The 18,748-nt window shown below is 36.4% G+C and overlaps 2 protein-coding genes across 5 annotated transcripts in view; one reads left to right on the top strand and one right to left on the bottom strand.

Annotated features, from left to right (window-relative positions):
* LOC125871945 (tyrosine--tRNA ligase 1, cytoplasmic-like) overlaps positions 1 to 18,748 on the top strand; it is a 167,120-nt gene that overhangs the window by 141,334 nt on the left and 7,038 nt on the right. The window lies entirely within an intron of this gene.
* On the bottom strand, positions 925 to 18,542 carry LOC125871857 (uncharacterized). 2 transcript variants are annotated; one of them, XM_049552551.1, is made up of 22 exons: positions 18,321 to 18,542; positions 17,450 to 17,781; positions 16,228 to 16,331; positions 15,905 to 15,973; positions 15,356 to 15,416; positions 13,094 to 13,233; positions 12,152 to 12,341; positions 11,590 to 11,651; positions 11,142 to 11,230; positions 10,435 to 10,507; positions 10,281 to 10,340; positions 8,433 to 8,579; positions 8,268 to 8,306; positions 8,142 to 8,173; positions 7,187 to 7,273; positions 6,681 to 6,846; positions 5,106 to 5,183; positions 4,711 to 4,847; positions 4,148 to 4,224; positions 1,748 to 1,817; positions 1,533 to 1,598; positions 925 to 1,437 (listed from the first exon to the last, which is right to left on the bottom strand). In XM_049552551.1, the coding sequence occupies exons 1-22, from the start codon at positions 18,378 to 18,380 to the stop codon at positions 1,303 to 1,305; spliced, it is 2,274 nt and encodes a 757-aa protein (XP_049408508.1). In that variant the 5' UTR covers positions 18,381 to 18,542; the 3' UTR covers positions 925 to 1,302. The 2 variants fall into 2 exon arrangements, with proteins under 2 accessions (XP_049408508.1, XP_049408517.1); XM_049552560.1 differs by having other exon boundaries at positions 8,142 to 8,170; positions 18,321 to 18,522.

The raw sequence follows: 18,748 nt of genomic DNA, 5'->3' as shown, positions 1-18,748 counted from the left end.
GCTATGCTCTCTTTCAACTAAACAAAATGGAAGGTATTTTTGTGAACAATACTCGAAAATATCCTTTTTATCTTATCAAAATAAAAATAAGACTGATTTATTTTCGTAGTTAGGTAAAATTATGCAAACAACAAATCTAACTATTATAAGTTCATAATTGATTTCAATATAATTTGTCAATCAAACATTCAATTATGAATTGTCTATTAGTGAATTATAACAATTGTACGCGATCTAAATTGTCAATAAATAAATTAAAGAGAAACAGTCAATTACGAACTGTCTATTAGTGAATTATAACAATTCGATAATTGTACAATATTGCCACGTAGAGAACTATGGTAAGGTGGCCTAATTTTTATTTTTTTGGGTTAAAAGGTGATATTTATTTAATATTATGCACATAAAAGTAGCACATGATTGGTTCGGCCTAGTAACATTAGTACACTCAATAATATAAGGAATTGCTTTATATGCGTTACAATAAAGTTCCTTTTCTAGCAAAACATCGGAAGAGACAACAAAAAAAAGATGCTCAATTTCCAGCTTTTTGATGCTTTAACAGAAAGGGGGGGAAAACAGCCTATACCATCCAAAATCATTTTTTATAAAACAAATTCTTTTCTCCAATATTCTTAAATACAAAATATGAAGAGTAAACATCTGTTATTTCTCACTTACCTAAAAGTAACTACAGTCGAAATCCTAATGGCTTTCTTAATTAAATTAGGTTAAGGCTTTTTACGTGAACTCCTGCCTAATTTTAGAATCCTTAATAAAGTCATACAATTTTAGGCAACCATACCCACTTTGGCACAAGTTAAATTTGACTTTCTAAAGAACTTAAACAGCATGTAGCATAGCAAGTTTTAACTTCTTTTTTTATATAGTTTGGGAATCGAGAGGATATACCATTCTTGTCACTTAAAGTGGTTTCTGTATTTCTTTAATTTTCAACACACTGCTTTAGATTTCATTGCCAATTTTGACTGCTTTTACAAGTTTAACTCCCTCTCTCATCACATTCATGTTTTTTTTTCTTTTCCCTTGCTATACTTGTTTCACCGCAGTTGTCGACCACAAAAATAACAAAACTGAAAAGATCTCGTCTCCATAGAGAAGTCGTGAGATTGTTTCAAGTATAAAGGAACCCTCCTACAGCAACAAACATATGAAGGGACTATCCACATCTTTCTTGTTAGCCAAAGCTGTAAACAACTATAGCATAATTTACTCGCGTGCATCTTCACTCTGGCAAGAAAATGTGTCCTAAATTGCGACCCATGCTACTATGTAACCAGCTCAACTCTGCTTTGTGATGAGCTCAATGTCCGCTCCAACTTCAGCAATCTTTGTGTCTTTAGATGCCTTTGCCGCTTTTGCAATATTTGCAACATCAAAGTCCATTGCAATTCTTTTGACAACACCCTCAAGCATCTATTAATGAGAGATATATTGAATTAAATAACAGGCTTTGAGGCATATTTCCTACTTGGAATTCAAGAAAAGACCTACGAGAGTACCAAACATACCAGTGATCCTATGGCAACTAACGCCCGAAATTTTGCATCAGCTTCAACACTTCCCTCTTCTGCAATCTTGAGGTAGAAAAGATATTCCCACCAAAAGTGCATTAATATTTTGTTTCTCAGTAGACAGTGAAATGCACGGGAGGGGGGAGACAGAATTCCAAAGGGGAAGGGGAAGGGGAAGGGGAAGGCAGAAGCAATCACTAAATGGTAAAAACCTCAAGTGCAGCCGAAAGAACTTGTGACTGTCCCTCTTCATCCTTCTTTTCAATCAAGAGTACAGCATAGCTGCAAATTCAATAAATTACTGGGTTAGAACAAGAACACAAAAGAACTTGTGGGATAATATGAGAACAAAGGCAGTGCAGAAATAGATATATATAACCATCTGCAGAATTACTTCTGCTCCACTGCATATAAAGTCCAAAACATCATGTGACCCATTTCAAAACATTAGTTAGTAGTACACAAGTGAAAATAGCTAAAAAGAAAAGGCAAAAGGATTAGATTATAATCAGTTCATCCCCCAGAAGCCTAAATGGCAATACAAATTTTCCGTGCATGCTCTACCTAATAAAAGGATGAATCTATAAGGAGGCCATCCAGCATTTCACTATGACTACTGGTCTAGCGGCAAATCTGGAGAAATCAAATATTTTTATAGCTGGTGTTGAGGATGATACAAATAATAGCCTTTCGGATTTGACTGGTTTTTCCCTGGGATCTTTCCCAATAAGATACCTGGGCTTACCATTTTCTCCAAAAAAATGGAGTAAACTGGAGTGTCGCCAACTACTGGAGAAGATCACTGCTGAAGATATGTTCAGACTCTGCTAGACATTTACCATATGTTAGAAGGCTACATGTTATCAACTCAGTCCTTTTTTCACTATACAACTTCTGGGGCTCAGTATTCATCTTACCCTAGAGTGTGTTAAAGGCAGTAGATTGGAAATGCAGGGAGTACCTATGAGGGTTGTGGGGAGTGGTCTCAACATCAGGGATTGTAAGCTACGGACCATTGCTTCTGTGGGTAAACTTGTGCGGCTGTTAAATGAGAAGAAAGATGTGCTTTGGGTTAAATGGGTGCATAGAGTAAATATGGAACATACTGTAGATTTTTGGATGCAGACCCCTTCAGGTGGATTGCAGTTGGTACAGGAAAACCTTGCACAAACTTAAAGGTGATATGGTGAACTGGTACATTGATAGTAAGTACTCCTTGGCTGCTAATGGCAAGTACTCAGTACTGAGTTTTATCTTAGCTTGAAAGTAGGCCTGTTTGGAATCTAGCAAAGTGTATATGGGGTGCAGTGACAATTCCTACACACAGATTCATTCTCTGGTTGGAAGTGCAGGGAAGAGGCTTCTAACTAAAGATAAGACTGCTAAAGAATGGAATTCATTGAGAAACGGATACCTGCTGATTATGTGACTGATACCATGGAATCTGCTAATCACCTGTTTGCTTGAAAGTGATTGGACTACTGCATTAAGGGACGACTTCACTAGATGGTTTGGGTTGGCTCTACAACAGCATGATGTTGTAATATCTCAACTCAAACTAAAGAGCAAGCATTCAAGGAGAATGAAGAAAGATATTGTAGCTGCTGAACTGGGAGCTTTAGTCCACACTTGGATAGCTAGAAATTGGAAGATGTAATGGGACCACATACTGTGCAAAGGGATACTATCATACAACAAATACAACTAGAACTTAGAGAAAGAATTGACATGTTCAGAACATCAAAAAGAACTAAGAAATGTGGGTTTTCACTGACAAAATATGTAACCGATTTGTTTTTTTGAGGCCTCACATGTGTGATTGCCTTCCTAGAAAGAAGTCAAGGAATGGGGTGTTATCTGTTTGTTTTTTGTCTAAGGTAATATTTCACAGTTATTATAAAAAAAAAAGGGATGAATTTACAGAATAAGCTCCTTTTTCTCAGAGAAATTTTTACCTAATTAACTCTGACTACACTTCCATGGGGTCAAGCAGAAAAAAGAAGAAGCTGATCTTAATATATAAATGTAGACAACAAACAGAAACAGGGATGAGATAATGCACAACAAAGTCGAAAGAACTAACTTCTATATTTCTGGGTAGCGTCTTGTTTGTGGGGGAAATTCTGAGATGGTTTGGAATTGAGTGGGTGATGCAAGGCACTGTGAAAGAACCAATGTTTAGCTGAACCTTTAGAAGAAGAAAGAGAAGGCGCAGCAGCGCATGGAATGTTGCTCCATAGTAATGTGGACCATATGGAGAGAGAGCGGAATACAAGAGCTTTTGATAGAGTTGAGAAAGATTTTGTTCACTTGAGAAATACTCTTTTTCCCTTATTTCCTTTTGGTGTACCCATGAGGTTCCTAGTTGAATCAAAGATTGGTATACTTCTTGTATACAGGAGCGCTTTTGCCCTTCTTTTAATGAATTAGTTTACTTTAACTATACAAAAAAATTAGAGAATTCTATAAGTTCACATTGAAGGGAGAGACTTGGATTATTTAAGTGTAAAACTAATCTAACACAATAAATACGCATAAATATCCTCAAGGATACAGAATATTTGTCATGGATGGTTATTAAAACTTGGACAGACATTTATTGAGCTACTTACTTGAGTATCAATGTTGAATAAGCCAACTGAACATTTTTATTGGAAGATAAGTAACAAGTGGAATAGGCATCCAGAACCTACAAGGACAGCAAAAGAAAAACAAACACGCAAATCACTGTTATAACCTGTACAAGTCAAATAAAAGCTCCATAATATTGGATAAAGCAAAAAATGGTATAGGAATATTATGTACATATTCAGAGCAAGAAAATAAGGAAGCTAACAATCAAGTTTTCAAGTTGAGCAGAAGAGATCTATTCAGCCTGGGCACAAGAAATCCCAGAGGATCTACATCAAACAGGAAGCAATAAAGATTTTTTATTTTCGATTAGTGGGAAATAGTCAAAAGACATCTATGCCAGTGTCCTCACAATCCAATGACCCCAAGCATTTACCAGCGACCATCACAGAAATACAAGGAAACACAAAGGAAATATTCTCAAAAATAATTAAATATCATATTTTTTCTCAAAAATAATAAACTCTGAACAAATTTAACTTTCAACGAGAGAAATCCTATCAAGTATGGTCGCCGTAGAATTCAACATGGAAAAATCACTAACCTCCCCACGATGCTTTAACAGCCAATCATGATAGGATTCATTCTTAAAGAAGTTGGTCAAAGCACGAACACTTGTCAGAAGATTTGCAGGAAGTGGAGGACTGGTTGTAACCTTCTTGATCAACTCCATAAGCACATCTATGTAAAATTAGAAAACAAATCACTACGAAAGCCACATTGTACTAAAATTGGTGATCACCACCATGGCCCATGCAAAATTAATTAGAAGATCTAGCATTTCAACTTGGCTAAATTAACAACGGAAACTCAAGATTCACCCCCTCCCACTTTGCATGTTAGGCAAGGGGCAGAAGACAGCATTCACCATTTATAACTCACTCACAGATACAGACTAATAACAAGCATGGTAAGTCATAAAGAGAGCAAATTTAGTACCTTCCGCATTGTTGACATGCTTGGAAAGTACAGCAGCACCATCAGCGTGCAGTATGATCATCCTCAAAATATCGATTACTGCCAACAAAAATGAACAAAAATGAACAATAAGATTAGAAGACAACCTTGATTAAGAATAATCAAGTTAGGATTTGCATAATCGCAACCATGTTGAGTTCCTTCATAGTGAAGGACTAGCAATCTAGCATAGCATCAACCACTTCACAGGAACAAGTGAACAACTTTAATATCCTATGCATATATAGCAACTGAGGAGGTGCGAGGAGGTGCGAGGGGCTGGTTGTAGAGGGTACGCGGAGGGGTAGAGGTAGGCCTAAGAAGTATTGGGAAGAGGTGATTAGACAGGACTTGGCTCAGCTTCGCATTACCGAGGACATGACTCTAGATAGGAAGGAGTGGAGGTCGCGTATTAAGGTTGAAGGTTAGTAGGGCTAGCGTGTTGTCTTTCTGTGCGAGGGTTTCGGGGGGTAGCGTTTGTAGTAGTCCTAGCCTTGCTCTTGTAGTTCTTGTCTGTGATCCTATAGCCAGTTGTCGTTTACTGCGTTTCACCTCTCACAGTATTTTCTTGATGTTATTGTCTCCTTTGTTGATTATGCACTTTTCTCTTATTGGATACTATGTCTTATATAATGTTTCCTCTTCTTTTACTTGGGTTGTCGTACTTGAGCTGAGGGTCCTCCGGAAACAGCCTCTCTATCTCCACGAGGTAGTGGTAAGGTCTGCGTACACTCTACCCTCCCCAGACCCCACTTAGTGGGATTTCACTGGGTTTGTTGTTGTTGTTGTTGTTGTTATATATAGCAACTGAAAAATATTGAAACTTCCACAATCTCTTTTGAGTCTGCTTCTTGTCAACAACTTCCATTTCTATGATCAAAGATGGAAGAATTTACATGAAACAGTTCAAATAATCCATTACGTATTCAATAATCTATGTAAATTGTAGTTTTGTTTTCCACTTATTCTTGATTTATTCTCCCATCAATACTTTTTCATAAACACAAATTTTAGTAAATAAGAAACACTATGAACACATAAGAAAATAAAATACAAGTAATCCTAACCCAAGGTAAAGCCTATGAACTAAACTAATCTTTTTACTCTGGTAGAGATGAAATCTGATCATCTACTGTTTACAACTCCTTACAAGAAAAAAGAGAAAAAGAAGCTGAAATATAAGAGTACAATTTTTACTTGTGTCATCTGACAACCACCTGAAATTGCTTAGTTTTGGCACCTACAGCTCCTTTCAGATGAACCATGCCAAAAAGAATGCTACGGGTTAGAAGGAATTGATTATCAATTTCAAGGCCTGTTCTGTTGGAATCTTATACCTGGTGCTTTAATTTGAATTTCCTGGTTTAATAATATTCATAATGAAAAGTAGTGTTCAACTGATGAACATCATTTCCATAATTTAGACAAAACAGGATGTCCGTACAGGCAGCTAGTTTTTGGAACAAAGTTTTGGTTTTGTTGTGGGTTCATTATTCAATGCCTACACTTCAAATATTGCTAACAATTTAAATACTATATTTCAGAAGAAACGGTCACCTGGAAATAACATCGTCAGTGGCCAAGATTTTAGAACCTTCAGCACCATTACCACATCATCGTCTGAGAATTTACTGCTATGGTAGCGTGATGTGTCCTTCAAAACATGAATGATAGAAGCCAGTCTGGACATATCAGCTTCAGTCAATACCATATGTTTTTGCTCCTTCAGGATGATTTATTGAACAGACGTGAGTAATGAAAGAAGAAATAGAAAAACTGAACCTTCTCAAATCTCATATTCTGAACTTTATAGCGGAAAAAAGTATATTGGCATTTCGTATCATAAGGACTTCAAACACTGCTTAAGCAAATTAAAACTCGATCAATAAATAGCAAGAAGATGAGTAGTCATCTCAAAATGTTAGTTTTGTTATTGTTTTTATAATGTTTAGTTAAAATATTTATCACGGTGCAAAAATAGTTTCCTAACAGGATATAGAATTATAACATCTTGTGAATGGCAGGACAAGAAATAGTTTATACCGATTACAAACACAACTTACTGAGGCAGATAGTAAAGTATTATTGAACTCTGAAACTTTCTTGAGGATACCATCAAATTGTGCTGCATCAAAGACAAGCATTCCTTTCTGGAAAGAAAATGAAAGAAAAATCCTGGTATAAGTAAAACAAAACCAAAATATCTTTTGTGTTTTAAAGTAGCAAAGTGCTCTTTCATCAGTTCAATACTTCATACAAGCAAGTTCAATTTTTCATAGTTTTGCATGCACAATAATTGACTAAATGGTGTGGTTGGTCTCTTTTCTGAAATGTAATATTATAAATATAGTCAAACACATGACAGTTGCTTCATATTATTTTGACACTATTCATTTCTCCACACTTAACTTCAGAGAACCACAACAGGGGAAAATCCATTCCATATGTTTGTATCATTAAATTCATCCATATATAACAGACTGATAGTGTACAATAAGCTTTTTGTAGTGTATAATAAGTTTACACCATCATAATCCATAATTACCTTTTATCATATACTAGAACAGCCTACAATCCTGACAAAAGACAAACTGAATTGTGCTACTGTGATCACTGAATGCTACACCGAGTCAAATAAATCTATTAGCTATTTCCTATCATAAAAGATCTAGAACAACGTAAAGCTATGACTGCATAGAAGCCACAAGAGCTCACTGCTTTGAACTGCCAAAAACAAATTGACACCTTCTAATTGTCATATCTGAAAACCCTCTTGAAATATTAAACATTCCTTTCACAAAGATTAAGCAACTTGTATGTGCAGCACTAAAACCACATATACTAACTGTATCACACAGAACATACGAATTCTACATTGATCATCTTTACTATGCTTTGCTGCACTTGTGCCTACAGTTTTATAACTGGATGTACATGAACATTCAGTACAAGGAGACCATTTGACTGTCTGTAGAATGAGTCTGGTCAACTCGTTCGGTTCCTCTATAGAAAGATTACCTTGGGGATATGCTTAAAAGTAGGTTTTGTTGCTGCAAGTAATAATGACAAAAGTAAGTTGATTTTATAAATAGCCAAAAAAGGCAAATTGGGAAACAAGTAAATTTTAAAATACTTCAAACTTACCAACTGGCTTTGAAGGTTGACCAGGTGTATAAGCGCTACCTGCAAGTAAGAGATAGGAACAAATATGAGACATGTTTTAGTGCCACGAAAACAGAGGGACAAAGTGGAGGCAGCAGAAAAATCAAAATCAAAGTATTATTCCATAACCAAATAAATATTTCTTACTGCCAGTGTAGGGGTCACAGAATGATGGATCCGGAGTAAACTGTTTCTGACCAGTATTTTGAAGAATGAACTCCACAATTTGTTCACGGTAAGAAAGAGGCAGATTCTCTTTGAGTAGCCACTTGTCAGCAACGTCATATGGATTATCTGTCAATTACTCAAAAGAAGTTTTGGATGTCAGGTCACGAAGAGTTGTCTAAGAAACAGAGAACTTATACCCCTTCAATTTTCTAAGAAATTAGATAGAGATTGATGACAGAAAAAGAACACATAATCCTCAAAACATAAAAATCCATGCAGAAGTCATGCAGGACCAAGTTTGAGAGAAGAAACACATACACTTTTAACTAACCTAAAAAGTAAAACAGAAAAAGGTTTATAAGGATGAAGAGAGGATAAAATACACACTTCATTTTGAGAGAAGAAACACATACACTTATAATTAATTTACTTAATCGTATCTTCAAAACGGCCCCTTAAGTACAAGCCTGACTCTTTTACATGAGCCGAGCACGTGAAGATACTTTATTTATGATGGGAGGCAGTGAGACTCGAACCAGGACCTTTGCTTACTCTGATACCATATTTAGGTGTGTGATCATCCTCATCAAAAAGCTAAATTACTAGAGAGAGTATAGTTCTGATTTATTTACTTAACAATGTCTTCAACAACACGGACACGTCTTTTCCGGGGTCCGGGGAAAATTCCAAATCTTTCAAACTTAATCTCCTCAGCTTGCTTCTAGAGTTTCATCTTCTATTCAAAATGTGGTTTAGTTAAATGCTATTTGTAAGTGATACAACCTACTTTTGATTATCAAATGGAAAGTTCACCTGAATTTGGGCGGGTGAAAATAGGCTAAATCAACGAAAAGGTTACACTTTGACTGGGATGAGATGAGTCAAAATGGGATAAACAATGGGCCACAGAGCAACTCACCCAATTGTGACCAAATTTTAAATTCTTTTCTGATAATTTGATGAATTACAAAACGAAACTAATAAAACCTTTTGCTCAATATTAAGGCTATATTTAACATATCAAACAATAAAATTAAAAAGCATATACTGACAAATTTCTTTATTGGTTAATATGGGTAGAGCATATTTACCCCAAATCAATCCGACTTTTAGATAGGTCGACTTGGATTGTGGAAAATTGACCTGACAGAATATCCCAATCTGCTTTGGGCAGGTCATATTTTCACGGGGTAATTTGTACACCCCTAGACCTACTTAAAAACTCCAACCACAAACAGTTTAAACATAAATTGTTTTTTTTTAAGTTAGTCGTACTAAATTAATATATAATAAACACCAAAAAAGATTTTTAAAAAATTGAACGAATAAACAAACAATAACGAAAGGTCCAAGAAGTCCTTGGCTTCTTGAATTCTCTCTTTTTCCTTCCAGGAATTAATATAATTAAAAATTCTGATGATTTTAATTCAATAGCCAAGAAAAACCTAAATTATGCCATTAATGGTTTCATGCCTAAATTATATCAAATAGGAAAACTCACATAAATATAGATTTTTTATTTTGGTTCGTCATTAAGTAAATGGCATGCGAATAATGATCGGAAGGCAGTAGTGACAATCGCAAATACGTTCCCCAATGGGATAAAACATTTTCCAAACCTATCCACAGTTCCCAAGGTTATTCCAAGTGATGCAGAACATAGACAAACATAACCATGGATGCTAACTCTAGAAAAACTCAGAGGAAAATGTGGCCAAGTAATACAAGTTCACCATGCCATGCCAACAAAACCTGAGAGGAAGACCCCAATTCCAGATACTACAGAAACATCCCTCCTCAATAACTCAAAACAGAAAATTAAAATACCTGAGCGATTGCAGGGCAATTTGCGAACAGGTTCACCATCTCCAATATCAACATCAAACACTGTATCCAAAAAACAAGATAAACGGTGATTGGAAGTTAAAGATGATATAAAAGACCAGTGTGAAGAGGGTAGAGCAGAATAAGCAGTGCTGACCATGATCATATTGGATTCCATCAAGAAGAGGGCGTGACATGCCATCATCGGGTCCGTCAACCACTTCACCAATCTAAATTGATAACAAAAAGCATAAGAACAACAGCATGCGTAATTGCATATGACAAAGGCATCAAAAGTATGTAGATGGGCTAGCAACAGAAAAAGTCAGAAACTACTCAAGTGCAATTTTGATAACACAGAAGAACATAAATCCACAACAAATGCAGACCCTATAAAATGCAGACAGTGACATAAGCTAATACAAATTAGCTATAAGGATGTTTATGCATATTCAGACCAAAATTTTACCTATAGAGCACAAGAAACAATCAAATATACTAGTAGAGGATCACACCTTCCCAACTCCCTGGGTATCCCCAGCAAGAAGGAAACACAACAAAGTAAAAAGCCCAAAAAGACCAGCAATGAAAATGACCAAAAAAATTTCATATAACCGCGGTGCCCAGGCACCTCAACTAATTTCACAGGGTACCTGCAAACCTCCCACCAGCAGCACGAGTAACTATGTCCACCAAGGCTGGGACAGATGGGAAGAAATCAACAACTAGTGTTGGGATTTGAACTTGAGACCTCATGGTTCTCAACCCACGTCATTGACTACTAGACCACACCTTTGGGTGCTGACCAAATATATGGAGAATATATCATTGAAAGCAAAATACAAACATAAACATTACTATTACTTTATCCCACTTTTGCTCCATCATATTCCATGCATACGCCACTCCATTGTCTCCTTCACGGACAACTTTGGTCTGTCCATCACTAGTACCTGCTCAACACATCAAAATAAAAGTGTTACAGTGAGGAGAGAACTTCAATCCAGCGTTCACTTCCAATCATAAAGGTTTCAGGCAGTGTCAGATATTAGATTTTTCCTATTACCCCTAGGTTCTTTTGAGCAGGTTCTTAGTTTTGAATATTGAAATAGAAGAAAAAGCAGTCACATAAGCAACTACTAGTTCTTTTCCATTTCTACTTTTGATGGGTCACTTATCCAACTTCTACTCGAATTCCACACTTCTTTTTAATTGGTCCAACAGTAAATTGATGAGACATCTTATGAAAAATGATGAGATGATTGAAACCATTGATACTTAGGACAACAGCAATAGGCACTATCATATTCACCTGGGGTTTGTAAGGCCTCAAGCCCAGGAAGCTCTTCCAATTTCAACCCTCCAACTCTTTTCCTAAGATAAAATGAAATATAACTTGAATTAGACCACCAATATATAATTTGGTATCCAAAAAGCAATGCATTTGTGAGCATCTTTTAATTCAACAGCTGCATGTAAGAGAAAATGAACAGCAAGAAAAACGTTTAGTTTTGACAAACTCCATGCACAAACTAAACCAGGAATTTAGAATTTTCTAAGAAAGCAAGCACCTTTAGAACCCAAAAAAGGGCAAAGGAGAAAACAAAAACATAAAGATAACATGAAAATTGTAGACTTGTGACAAAGTGATTATCATTAACAAGCGCAGCATGCCAAAGTATTTCATCTTACACTATTAATCACACAAAAGCTTTACTCCTGCCGAAAGGGATACAATAAGGACTAATCCGAATCTCAAAAATATGGCGGGAAAGACAAATTAGAAGAGTCTGGATGCCAAACCTCAGTAAGGACTAATCTGAATCCCAAAAAAATGGCAAGAAAGACAAATTAGAAGAGTCTGGATGCCAAACCTACTGAGCGTGTACTGTGAGAGTTGGGCAGCATATGACTCTAGTTCTAGCGGGTCAGCAATCTTATCCTGATGGACAGTCCAAATGCGCACCACACCATCAGAGCATGCGGTCACAATGTCGCCGTTGTCTAAGAATTTGGCATCCCAAACACAGCCGGGATGCTCTAGGCTTTGTACACAGACTCCATCTGCAACACAGTGATTTCACGTCCACCATTAGAGGGAGACAATCAGATAAGAAATATCACAATGTAAAAAATCAAGGAAATAGAGCACATTTACAAATCGCAGTTAGGATACAGCAGTGACTACTAGGACTTAGGTATTTGAAAGACAGTTTTTCCTAAACTCCTTTAATGCAACTGTCCTTTGCCAAAGGAACCACATTAAAATAAAAGGGGGGCATGTGGGGTCACAGTAGCTACCAGCAAGCATTCACCATCCAGTACATTAGTGTTTTTTCATTATACAGGAAATTACACAATAAAGGGTGTGGTGGTCATGATACATTTCCCCCCTTTATATATGAATAACAGAATGAGAAGAGAGCTTCCAATTGTCCCATCAGTAATTTAATGACCTTTGAAATGCTATTATGTAATAATCAGTGCCTAATTGAGGAGACCAATGCCAGTTTTAGAAGAGCAAAGAAGAAGAAAGAACAAAGTCAGCAAAGTCAGAGGCTAAACTCCAAAGAGCTTCAACTTGAACAAGCAACAACCAAAACAGCTGCATGCACTATTCCAATCTTCACAATTTACAATAAATGGTTTTTATCAGCCATCATATTTCTGAAACAAAACTTTACTGGTTAAATAGACAGAGCTGCATATATTTGATCTTAGCCAAAAGGCTGAGATAGGTATGGCAAGAGCTGCATATACAGAAACATCATTGTGAAAAAATGTACACAACTACAATGGATGAATTACAATATTACCTTTCCAGATCTTCACAAAACGATCCTCACTGCCACTGACAATAAGCCCAGAGGCATGAGCATCAACAGAATAGACAATAGAAGTGTGACCAACCATCTCCAGTAAAACTTGACCACTAAGTTCCCACAGCCTTATGGTACTGTCAAAATGAGATATGCACAGATTAGAAATAACACTTCGTTAGGAAGGAAAAGGACCAAAAAAACTTACTGGGAGATTAAACTAGGGCTCTGTGAGATAACCGAATAACTTCAGAATCTTAACCATGCACCTAATAAACTGGTGGTATGAACTATGAACCCTACAGATGAGAATAGTAGAAGGAAAAGCACAAAAAGTAGAGAACCTACAGAAAGAATTGATTCTTCACGAATCACACCCAGAAATCTATGCTAAGTCAAGTGCTAAGGGGGATCTCATGAGTGCTAAGTCAAGTGCTAAGGGAATCTCATGAGTGCAATAATAGTTTATCAAAAAACAACAGTCGTGATCTCAGTTGTACAAAGTCACTTTTTAACCCTTCAAACGGTCTCCAATTCCTCTCCATCAATCACCAACATAACTGCCAATGGAGCTATATCCATGCTCTCCATCGTAATCCTCCTTTTGAAGGTCCAACTAAACAATTTGCTTTACAGTTGCCGGGATTGACGTCGGACTTAATAAACCTTTAGTGTTGACCACCACAACTTCCTCACAACCGCAAATCCACTAACAGAGTGACCCACATCTTCTCCTGAAAGTTTGAAAATGTAGTATACCAACTGTTCTATTCTAATTATATAATTCTGCTTTTATATAAATTACATACAGTTTCTGGAGTTCTTTTACCTCTAGATCTTGTAAATTCCTCCTGAATCTCGGGTCTCACAAGGTTTTTCATCTTCAAACATGTGCACTTGATTGAATTATCATGCTCCACTTACATGAGATACTGAAAAATGGTTGGAAAAGGCAACGCTCAAGCTGCCATCCATCTGTGCTTCCAGGAATGATCTCTACCTCTTTTCAGTAATTTGAAGTTACTGTTGCCATTGAACTCTTCTGACCCCTACCATACTTTCTGGAATCACAACTCTCCATAAAGTTTATACCCTGTTGTTAACTTGTTATATCTCCAAGCACTATACCCTAAGAGTCTTTGTTGAATATCCATTAAAACTCCTACTCATTCATATGTATTTCCAAATGATAATCGCAATACAAAGTTACACGTATACACCATGTATTGCTATCAATCTTCACTGCAAGGATCCTATGTAGCTCAGTTCCTTCAAAAAGCTTGTTGCACTTGTGTCGATCCAACACGATTTGGTTGTGGTGTGGCGTGTGTGAGATCTGCACCGGATTTGGTAACCTAACTTGGGGGCTTCGACTACATCTATGGTGAATAAGTATAAGTTGATTGGTTATTCAGTTTGAGCTTTGATTTATATACACACATAAAGTACTAAAATACTTTGTGATTACCCGAGATAACTTGTGAAAAAATATCAAGTGTTCACAAAAAAGTTATTTATTGCATTTAGCACTGCAATTAATTGTCGAAAAGTACACTTATATATGTTGTAACATACATTTATAGTCGTATCCAGCACTCATACCTGTATTCCAATCCATACCCTTGAATCCTAAATTTATGAGATGAAGAATCCAAACTCTAGATCCACAACTGTACCAGATATCAACACCGGTATCCAAGCAACATAGGATCTACTGACACAACCTCTTTCACATTGAACAAGCTATTGAGATTTCAAATAATAAACGGGGAATGATGGCAACTTAATCACGAGAGGTGTGGTTATATTCTATACAATGCCCTGAATATTGCCCAATCATTGTAATGCCCAAAAAGAGCGAATATGATATTCCCCAGTTCTTCCAAAAGAAACACTAAACATGTCACTCTTAGCGACGTATTAATGTGTGCAATTTATCTTTGCTGTCTTTTCCTAACCAAGACGAATCCAAAAGGAAAGAAAGAGGTTAACTTTCCAGCTACTCGCACAGCTTACTCTATAACAAAGTATGCCAACTCAAATAAGACTCCTTTATCATTTGGCAAGACGAGAAACAGACTATTGCTTTGATTCTCATCTCTTGTCGTACTATTTACTAAAGTACAAGACATAAAATTCCATTGAGATCCCACATCAGAAGTTCTTGTATTTTGTACTAAAGGTCACCAAGCATAACACACTAGAGATCAAAAACAACTGTACAGAAAAAAGAGATGACAATATAAAGCAAAACCTTACCCATCATGGGATGCAGAAAGAATTCCTAGACCAGGCACCGCGGCAAGGCCTCGAACAGTGTCTGCAAGACATTTCATAAGTGCATATAGCAAGCACAGCATGAAACTTTTGAAAAGGACGAGACTGACAAACAAGCATAAGGAGTTGCATGGAGTACACCGCAAATAAAGAAAGCAATCAGAACAAGTAAACATGCTTTTACACAGAGAAAGATATGTATAATAAGATAGAACGATAATGACCTAATAGATATAGAATGATTAAACTCTCACGGAACAGCCTAAATGTCAAATGCTACTTCTAGAAATCACAACTTTTTTAATCATGAAAGTCATCACACCACACCACACCACCCATATTTATATTTGTTTCCTTTTAACAAATGCTTTCTTAACATCCATACTTAAAGGTAGACATTAACAGAACTTGAATAGATGGAGAGGGAATGTAGCACATGTGGTTTAAGAAGAGATGACAAAGACAAACAAATACATAAATGTCACAAAATATCCCAAAGACACATTCATATGAATAAAGCATGCACCGAACCTGTATGCCCAGAAAAAGTGTGTATACATGCTGCTCCCTTCCAAAGCTTCAGTGTTGTGTCACTTGAGCCTAGTATCAATGTAATCAACATTATTCAGGCAACGCTATTCGATATAAAACCTAGTATTTATAGTATCAACCTACATATTATCTTGATGACGCTAAAAAGGAGAAGTTTCAATAGAAATGCAAGTAACTTGATAAACTTGATATTTGGATGAACTGATAATGCAACGAAGTTTTAAGATCTTAAAAATTCGAAAGAGTGTCGAGATGAACAGAAAAATTAGAAATGCCTAAAAATGTAAAACTTCACTTGATACCTGTAACAAGCTCGCCTGAGGGCAATTTAATAATTGCTTGGATTGCTGCTTTATGAGCTTCCAAAACTTCAACCTCCTGGCCCTTCCTCCATCGTCTTAATGTACTGAGATAAGGAACATGAAAGCTTCAGACAAAAAAGTCCATTGACACATTGATAAAATTATATGCATGCCTCCCACAACAGACATTAACCAGCTGGAAATTTTGGCACAAATGACAAGTAAGCAAACCATTTAACAAGGGGAACACCATGAACGCATGCACCCAGTGAGGTATTTGAGAAGGAGAATACTAGACAGGCATGCATAACCACTAATTTGAACAACTAACGGCCATCGACCTTAACACATTGCAAGAAGGATGCTATCAGGACAAGACCTTGGCTGTACATTGCAAAGATCGGAAATACCCAAGGCACTCCAACAAACATGAACATAAAAATCTGTCAACCCTACTTAGATTCCTTACCCAAAAAATATCCTACTTACAAATGCTAGTCATCCACTGTTAAAAGATACAGTTTGCAATTGTCAAAACCTCATGGTTCCTAAAAGAGAATCATTTTTTCTAAGTAGTTCCTAAAAAAGAGTCTTTGACCACACTCAACAATCAATATTTTTGAATAACCAAATGAGGTAATATAGGCAGAGCATTGAATCACTCATAAACTAACAAAAGTTCAAATTCTGTCTAAAGCCACTCTATCTCCACTTTTTTCTGTAATCATGGTGTCTAGACCACCTTACGCGCACTTCAACTAATTCCACGGATACTTACTACCGCTCACTAGCACATGTACCTAGTAACTCCATCCACCAAGACTTGATCGATGGGGAGAAATCACCTAGTGCTTTTTTGTCTCTGATGAGCTCACTTTATCTCCCCTTTAAGATCTATTTCTGTACATGCCGTAAAACTCAACTGTTGACTTAATGCCCATTGTCATTTGCGTACATTCTACCCTCCCCGGACCCCACTTTGTGGGATTTCACAGGGAATGTTGTTGTAGTTGTTGTTGCTGTCCATTGTCACTCAAATGAGAAACCTAGTATACACTGAGAGAGTACTATAATCGCTGATTCAATACAAGAAAAATGACAAGCAAATTCTCTTTTTTCAATTGTACAACTAGAAAAACAAAGGTCAATAGATTAGATTAGTAAGTGTGAGGAACTGTGCTATGAATAAATAGCATATTCAGTACGAAGAAATTTCACATACCAATCAACAGATGTTGATACAACGTCTGAGCCATCCAAAGCAATACCTGTAACTTGCAACTTATGACCCTTAAGTGTCTGAATTTTCTCTCCAGTAGACAAATTCCACACCAAGATAAGAGTGTCCATGCCACCAGATACAAGTCCTCCCTCAGGTAACTCCTCACTGGGAGCAACCCAAGCCAGTGGGCCAACAAAACTTGTATGCCCTAGCAGTATCTTTGACGTAGTAAAACTGCGGTGATTAGATTCATCTGGAGACCAAAACCGAATGGTTCTGTCTCTAGATGAGGTTGCAAAACCAACCTTGTCACAGATACATATACCCCGGACCTAGTTTTAACAAACAAAAATAATAAGAATTTGAAAGATGATCCAGAAAAATTATCCACATTCCAAAGACAACACTTTCAATCATGTCCCTGTATATGCAAGAATATATATACATATATATATCAACAAATTTCTTGAATAGGAGTAAATTTTAAGTCAATCATCACGAAAGATTTGTTATTAGTAGTATTAACATTCAAGAATCCAATCAATTGTGCAACCAATAACTGAACTCTTAGGAACAATAAGTTAACCGGACTGAAATTCACATGTAAAGCCAAGAATTATTAAACAGAAATTAGCTCATATCATTCATGTAGCTAGAAAAAATTACTTCCACATTCCAAAGATTCATGTCCCTTGTATGCAAGAACAATTTTCTTGAATGAAAATATATTCTACGTCAATTTTCTTGAATCACGGAATATATTCAAGAATCCAATCAATTGCGCAACCAATAAGTTCCTGGCGCTGAAATTCACATGTAAAGCCAGGAATTACTAAATAATCGTAATGCAAAAGAAAAGAAAGAATCATACATCGTCTTCGTGACCTGTAAGCTGACACCTTAACTGATACTCAGCAGAATCGATTTCCATAGTAATCTTGACGGAGGAAACTAGGGTTCCGACTAAATTGAGAACGGAATCACTTGCTCTCCAAGACTTACTACTGAGTTCTTTCCACCGTCTTTCCGCCTTCTCCACGATTTTCCTTTATATTTATTTCTTTATTCTTTTCTTGTGTGAGAATATATAATAGCAAGCTAAACTTTATAGGGTGAGAAAAAGAAAAAGAAAGAAAACAAACTTAAGTAAAATTATTTTCTCTTTTTAAGTTTTTTCTTTCGGAATTTTTACGCTATGCAGGTGTTAAGTTATTTTAAATTAATGTATTTATTTTATGTAAAAAAAATTATTTACGTACAAGTTCAACAAGAAAAAAAATAGTGGTCTACTCTTTCCGT

Source organism: Solanum stenotomum, chromosome 1, assembly GCF_019186545.1.
Source record: "Solanum stenotomum isolate F172 chromosome 1, ASM1918654v1, whole genome shotgun sequence".
Lineage (NCBI taxonomy): Eukaryota > Viridiplantae > Streptophyta > Magnoliopsida > Solanales > Solanaceae > Solanum > Solanum stenotomum.
Note: the sequence above shows the minus strand (reverse complement) of the source record. Positions and strands in the feature narration are given on the sequence as shown.

Coding starts and splice junctions, on each gene's coding strand:
- LOC125871857 (XM_049552551.1), bottom strand. CDS start 18,380: ATGGAAATCGATTCTGCTGAGTATCAGTTAAGGTGTCAGCTTACAGGT. Junction 17,782..18,320: donor TTACAGGTCACGAAGACGAT/GTATGATTCTTT, acceptor TGTTAAAACTAG/GTCCGGGGTATATGTATCTG. Junction 8,307..8,432: donor CTGTGACCCCTACACTGGCA/GTAAGAAATATT, acceptor TCTTACTTGCAG/GTAGCGCTTATACACCTGGT.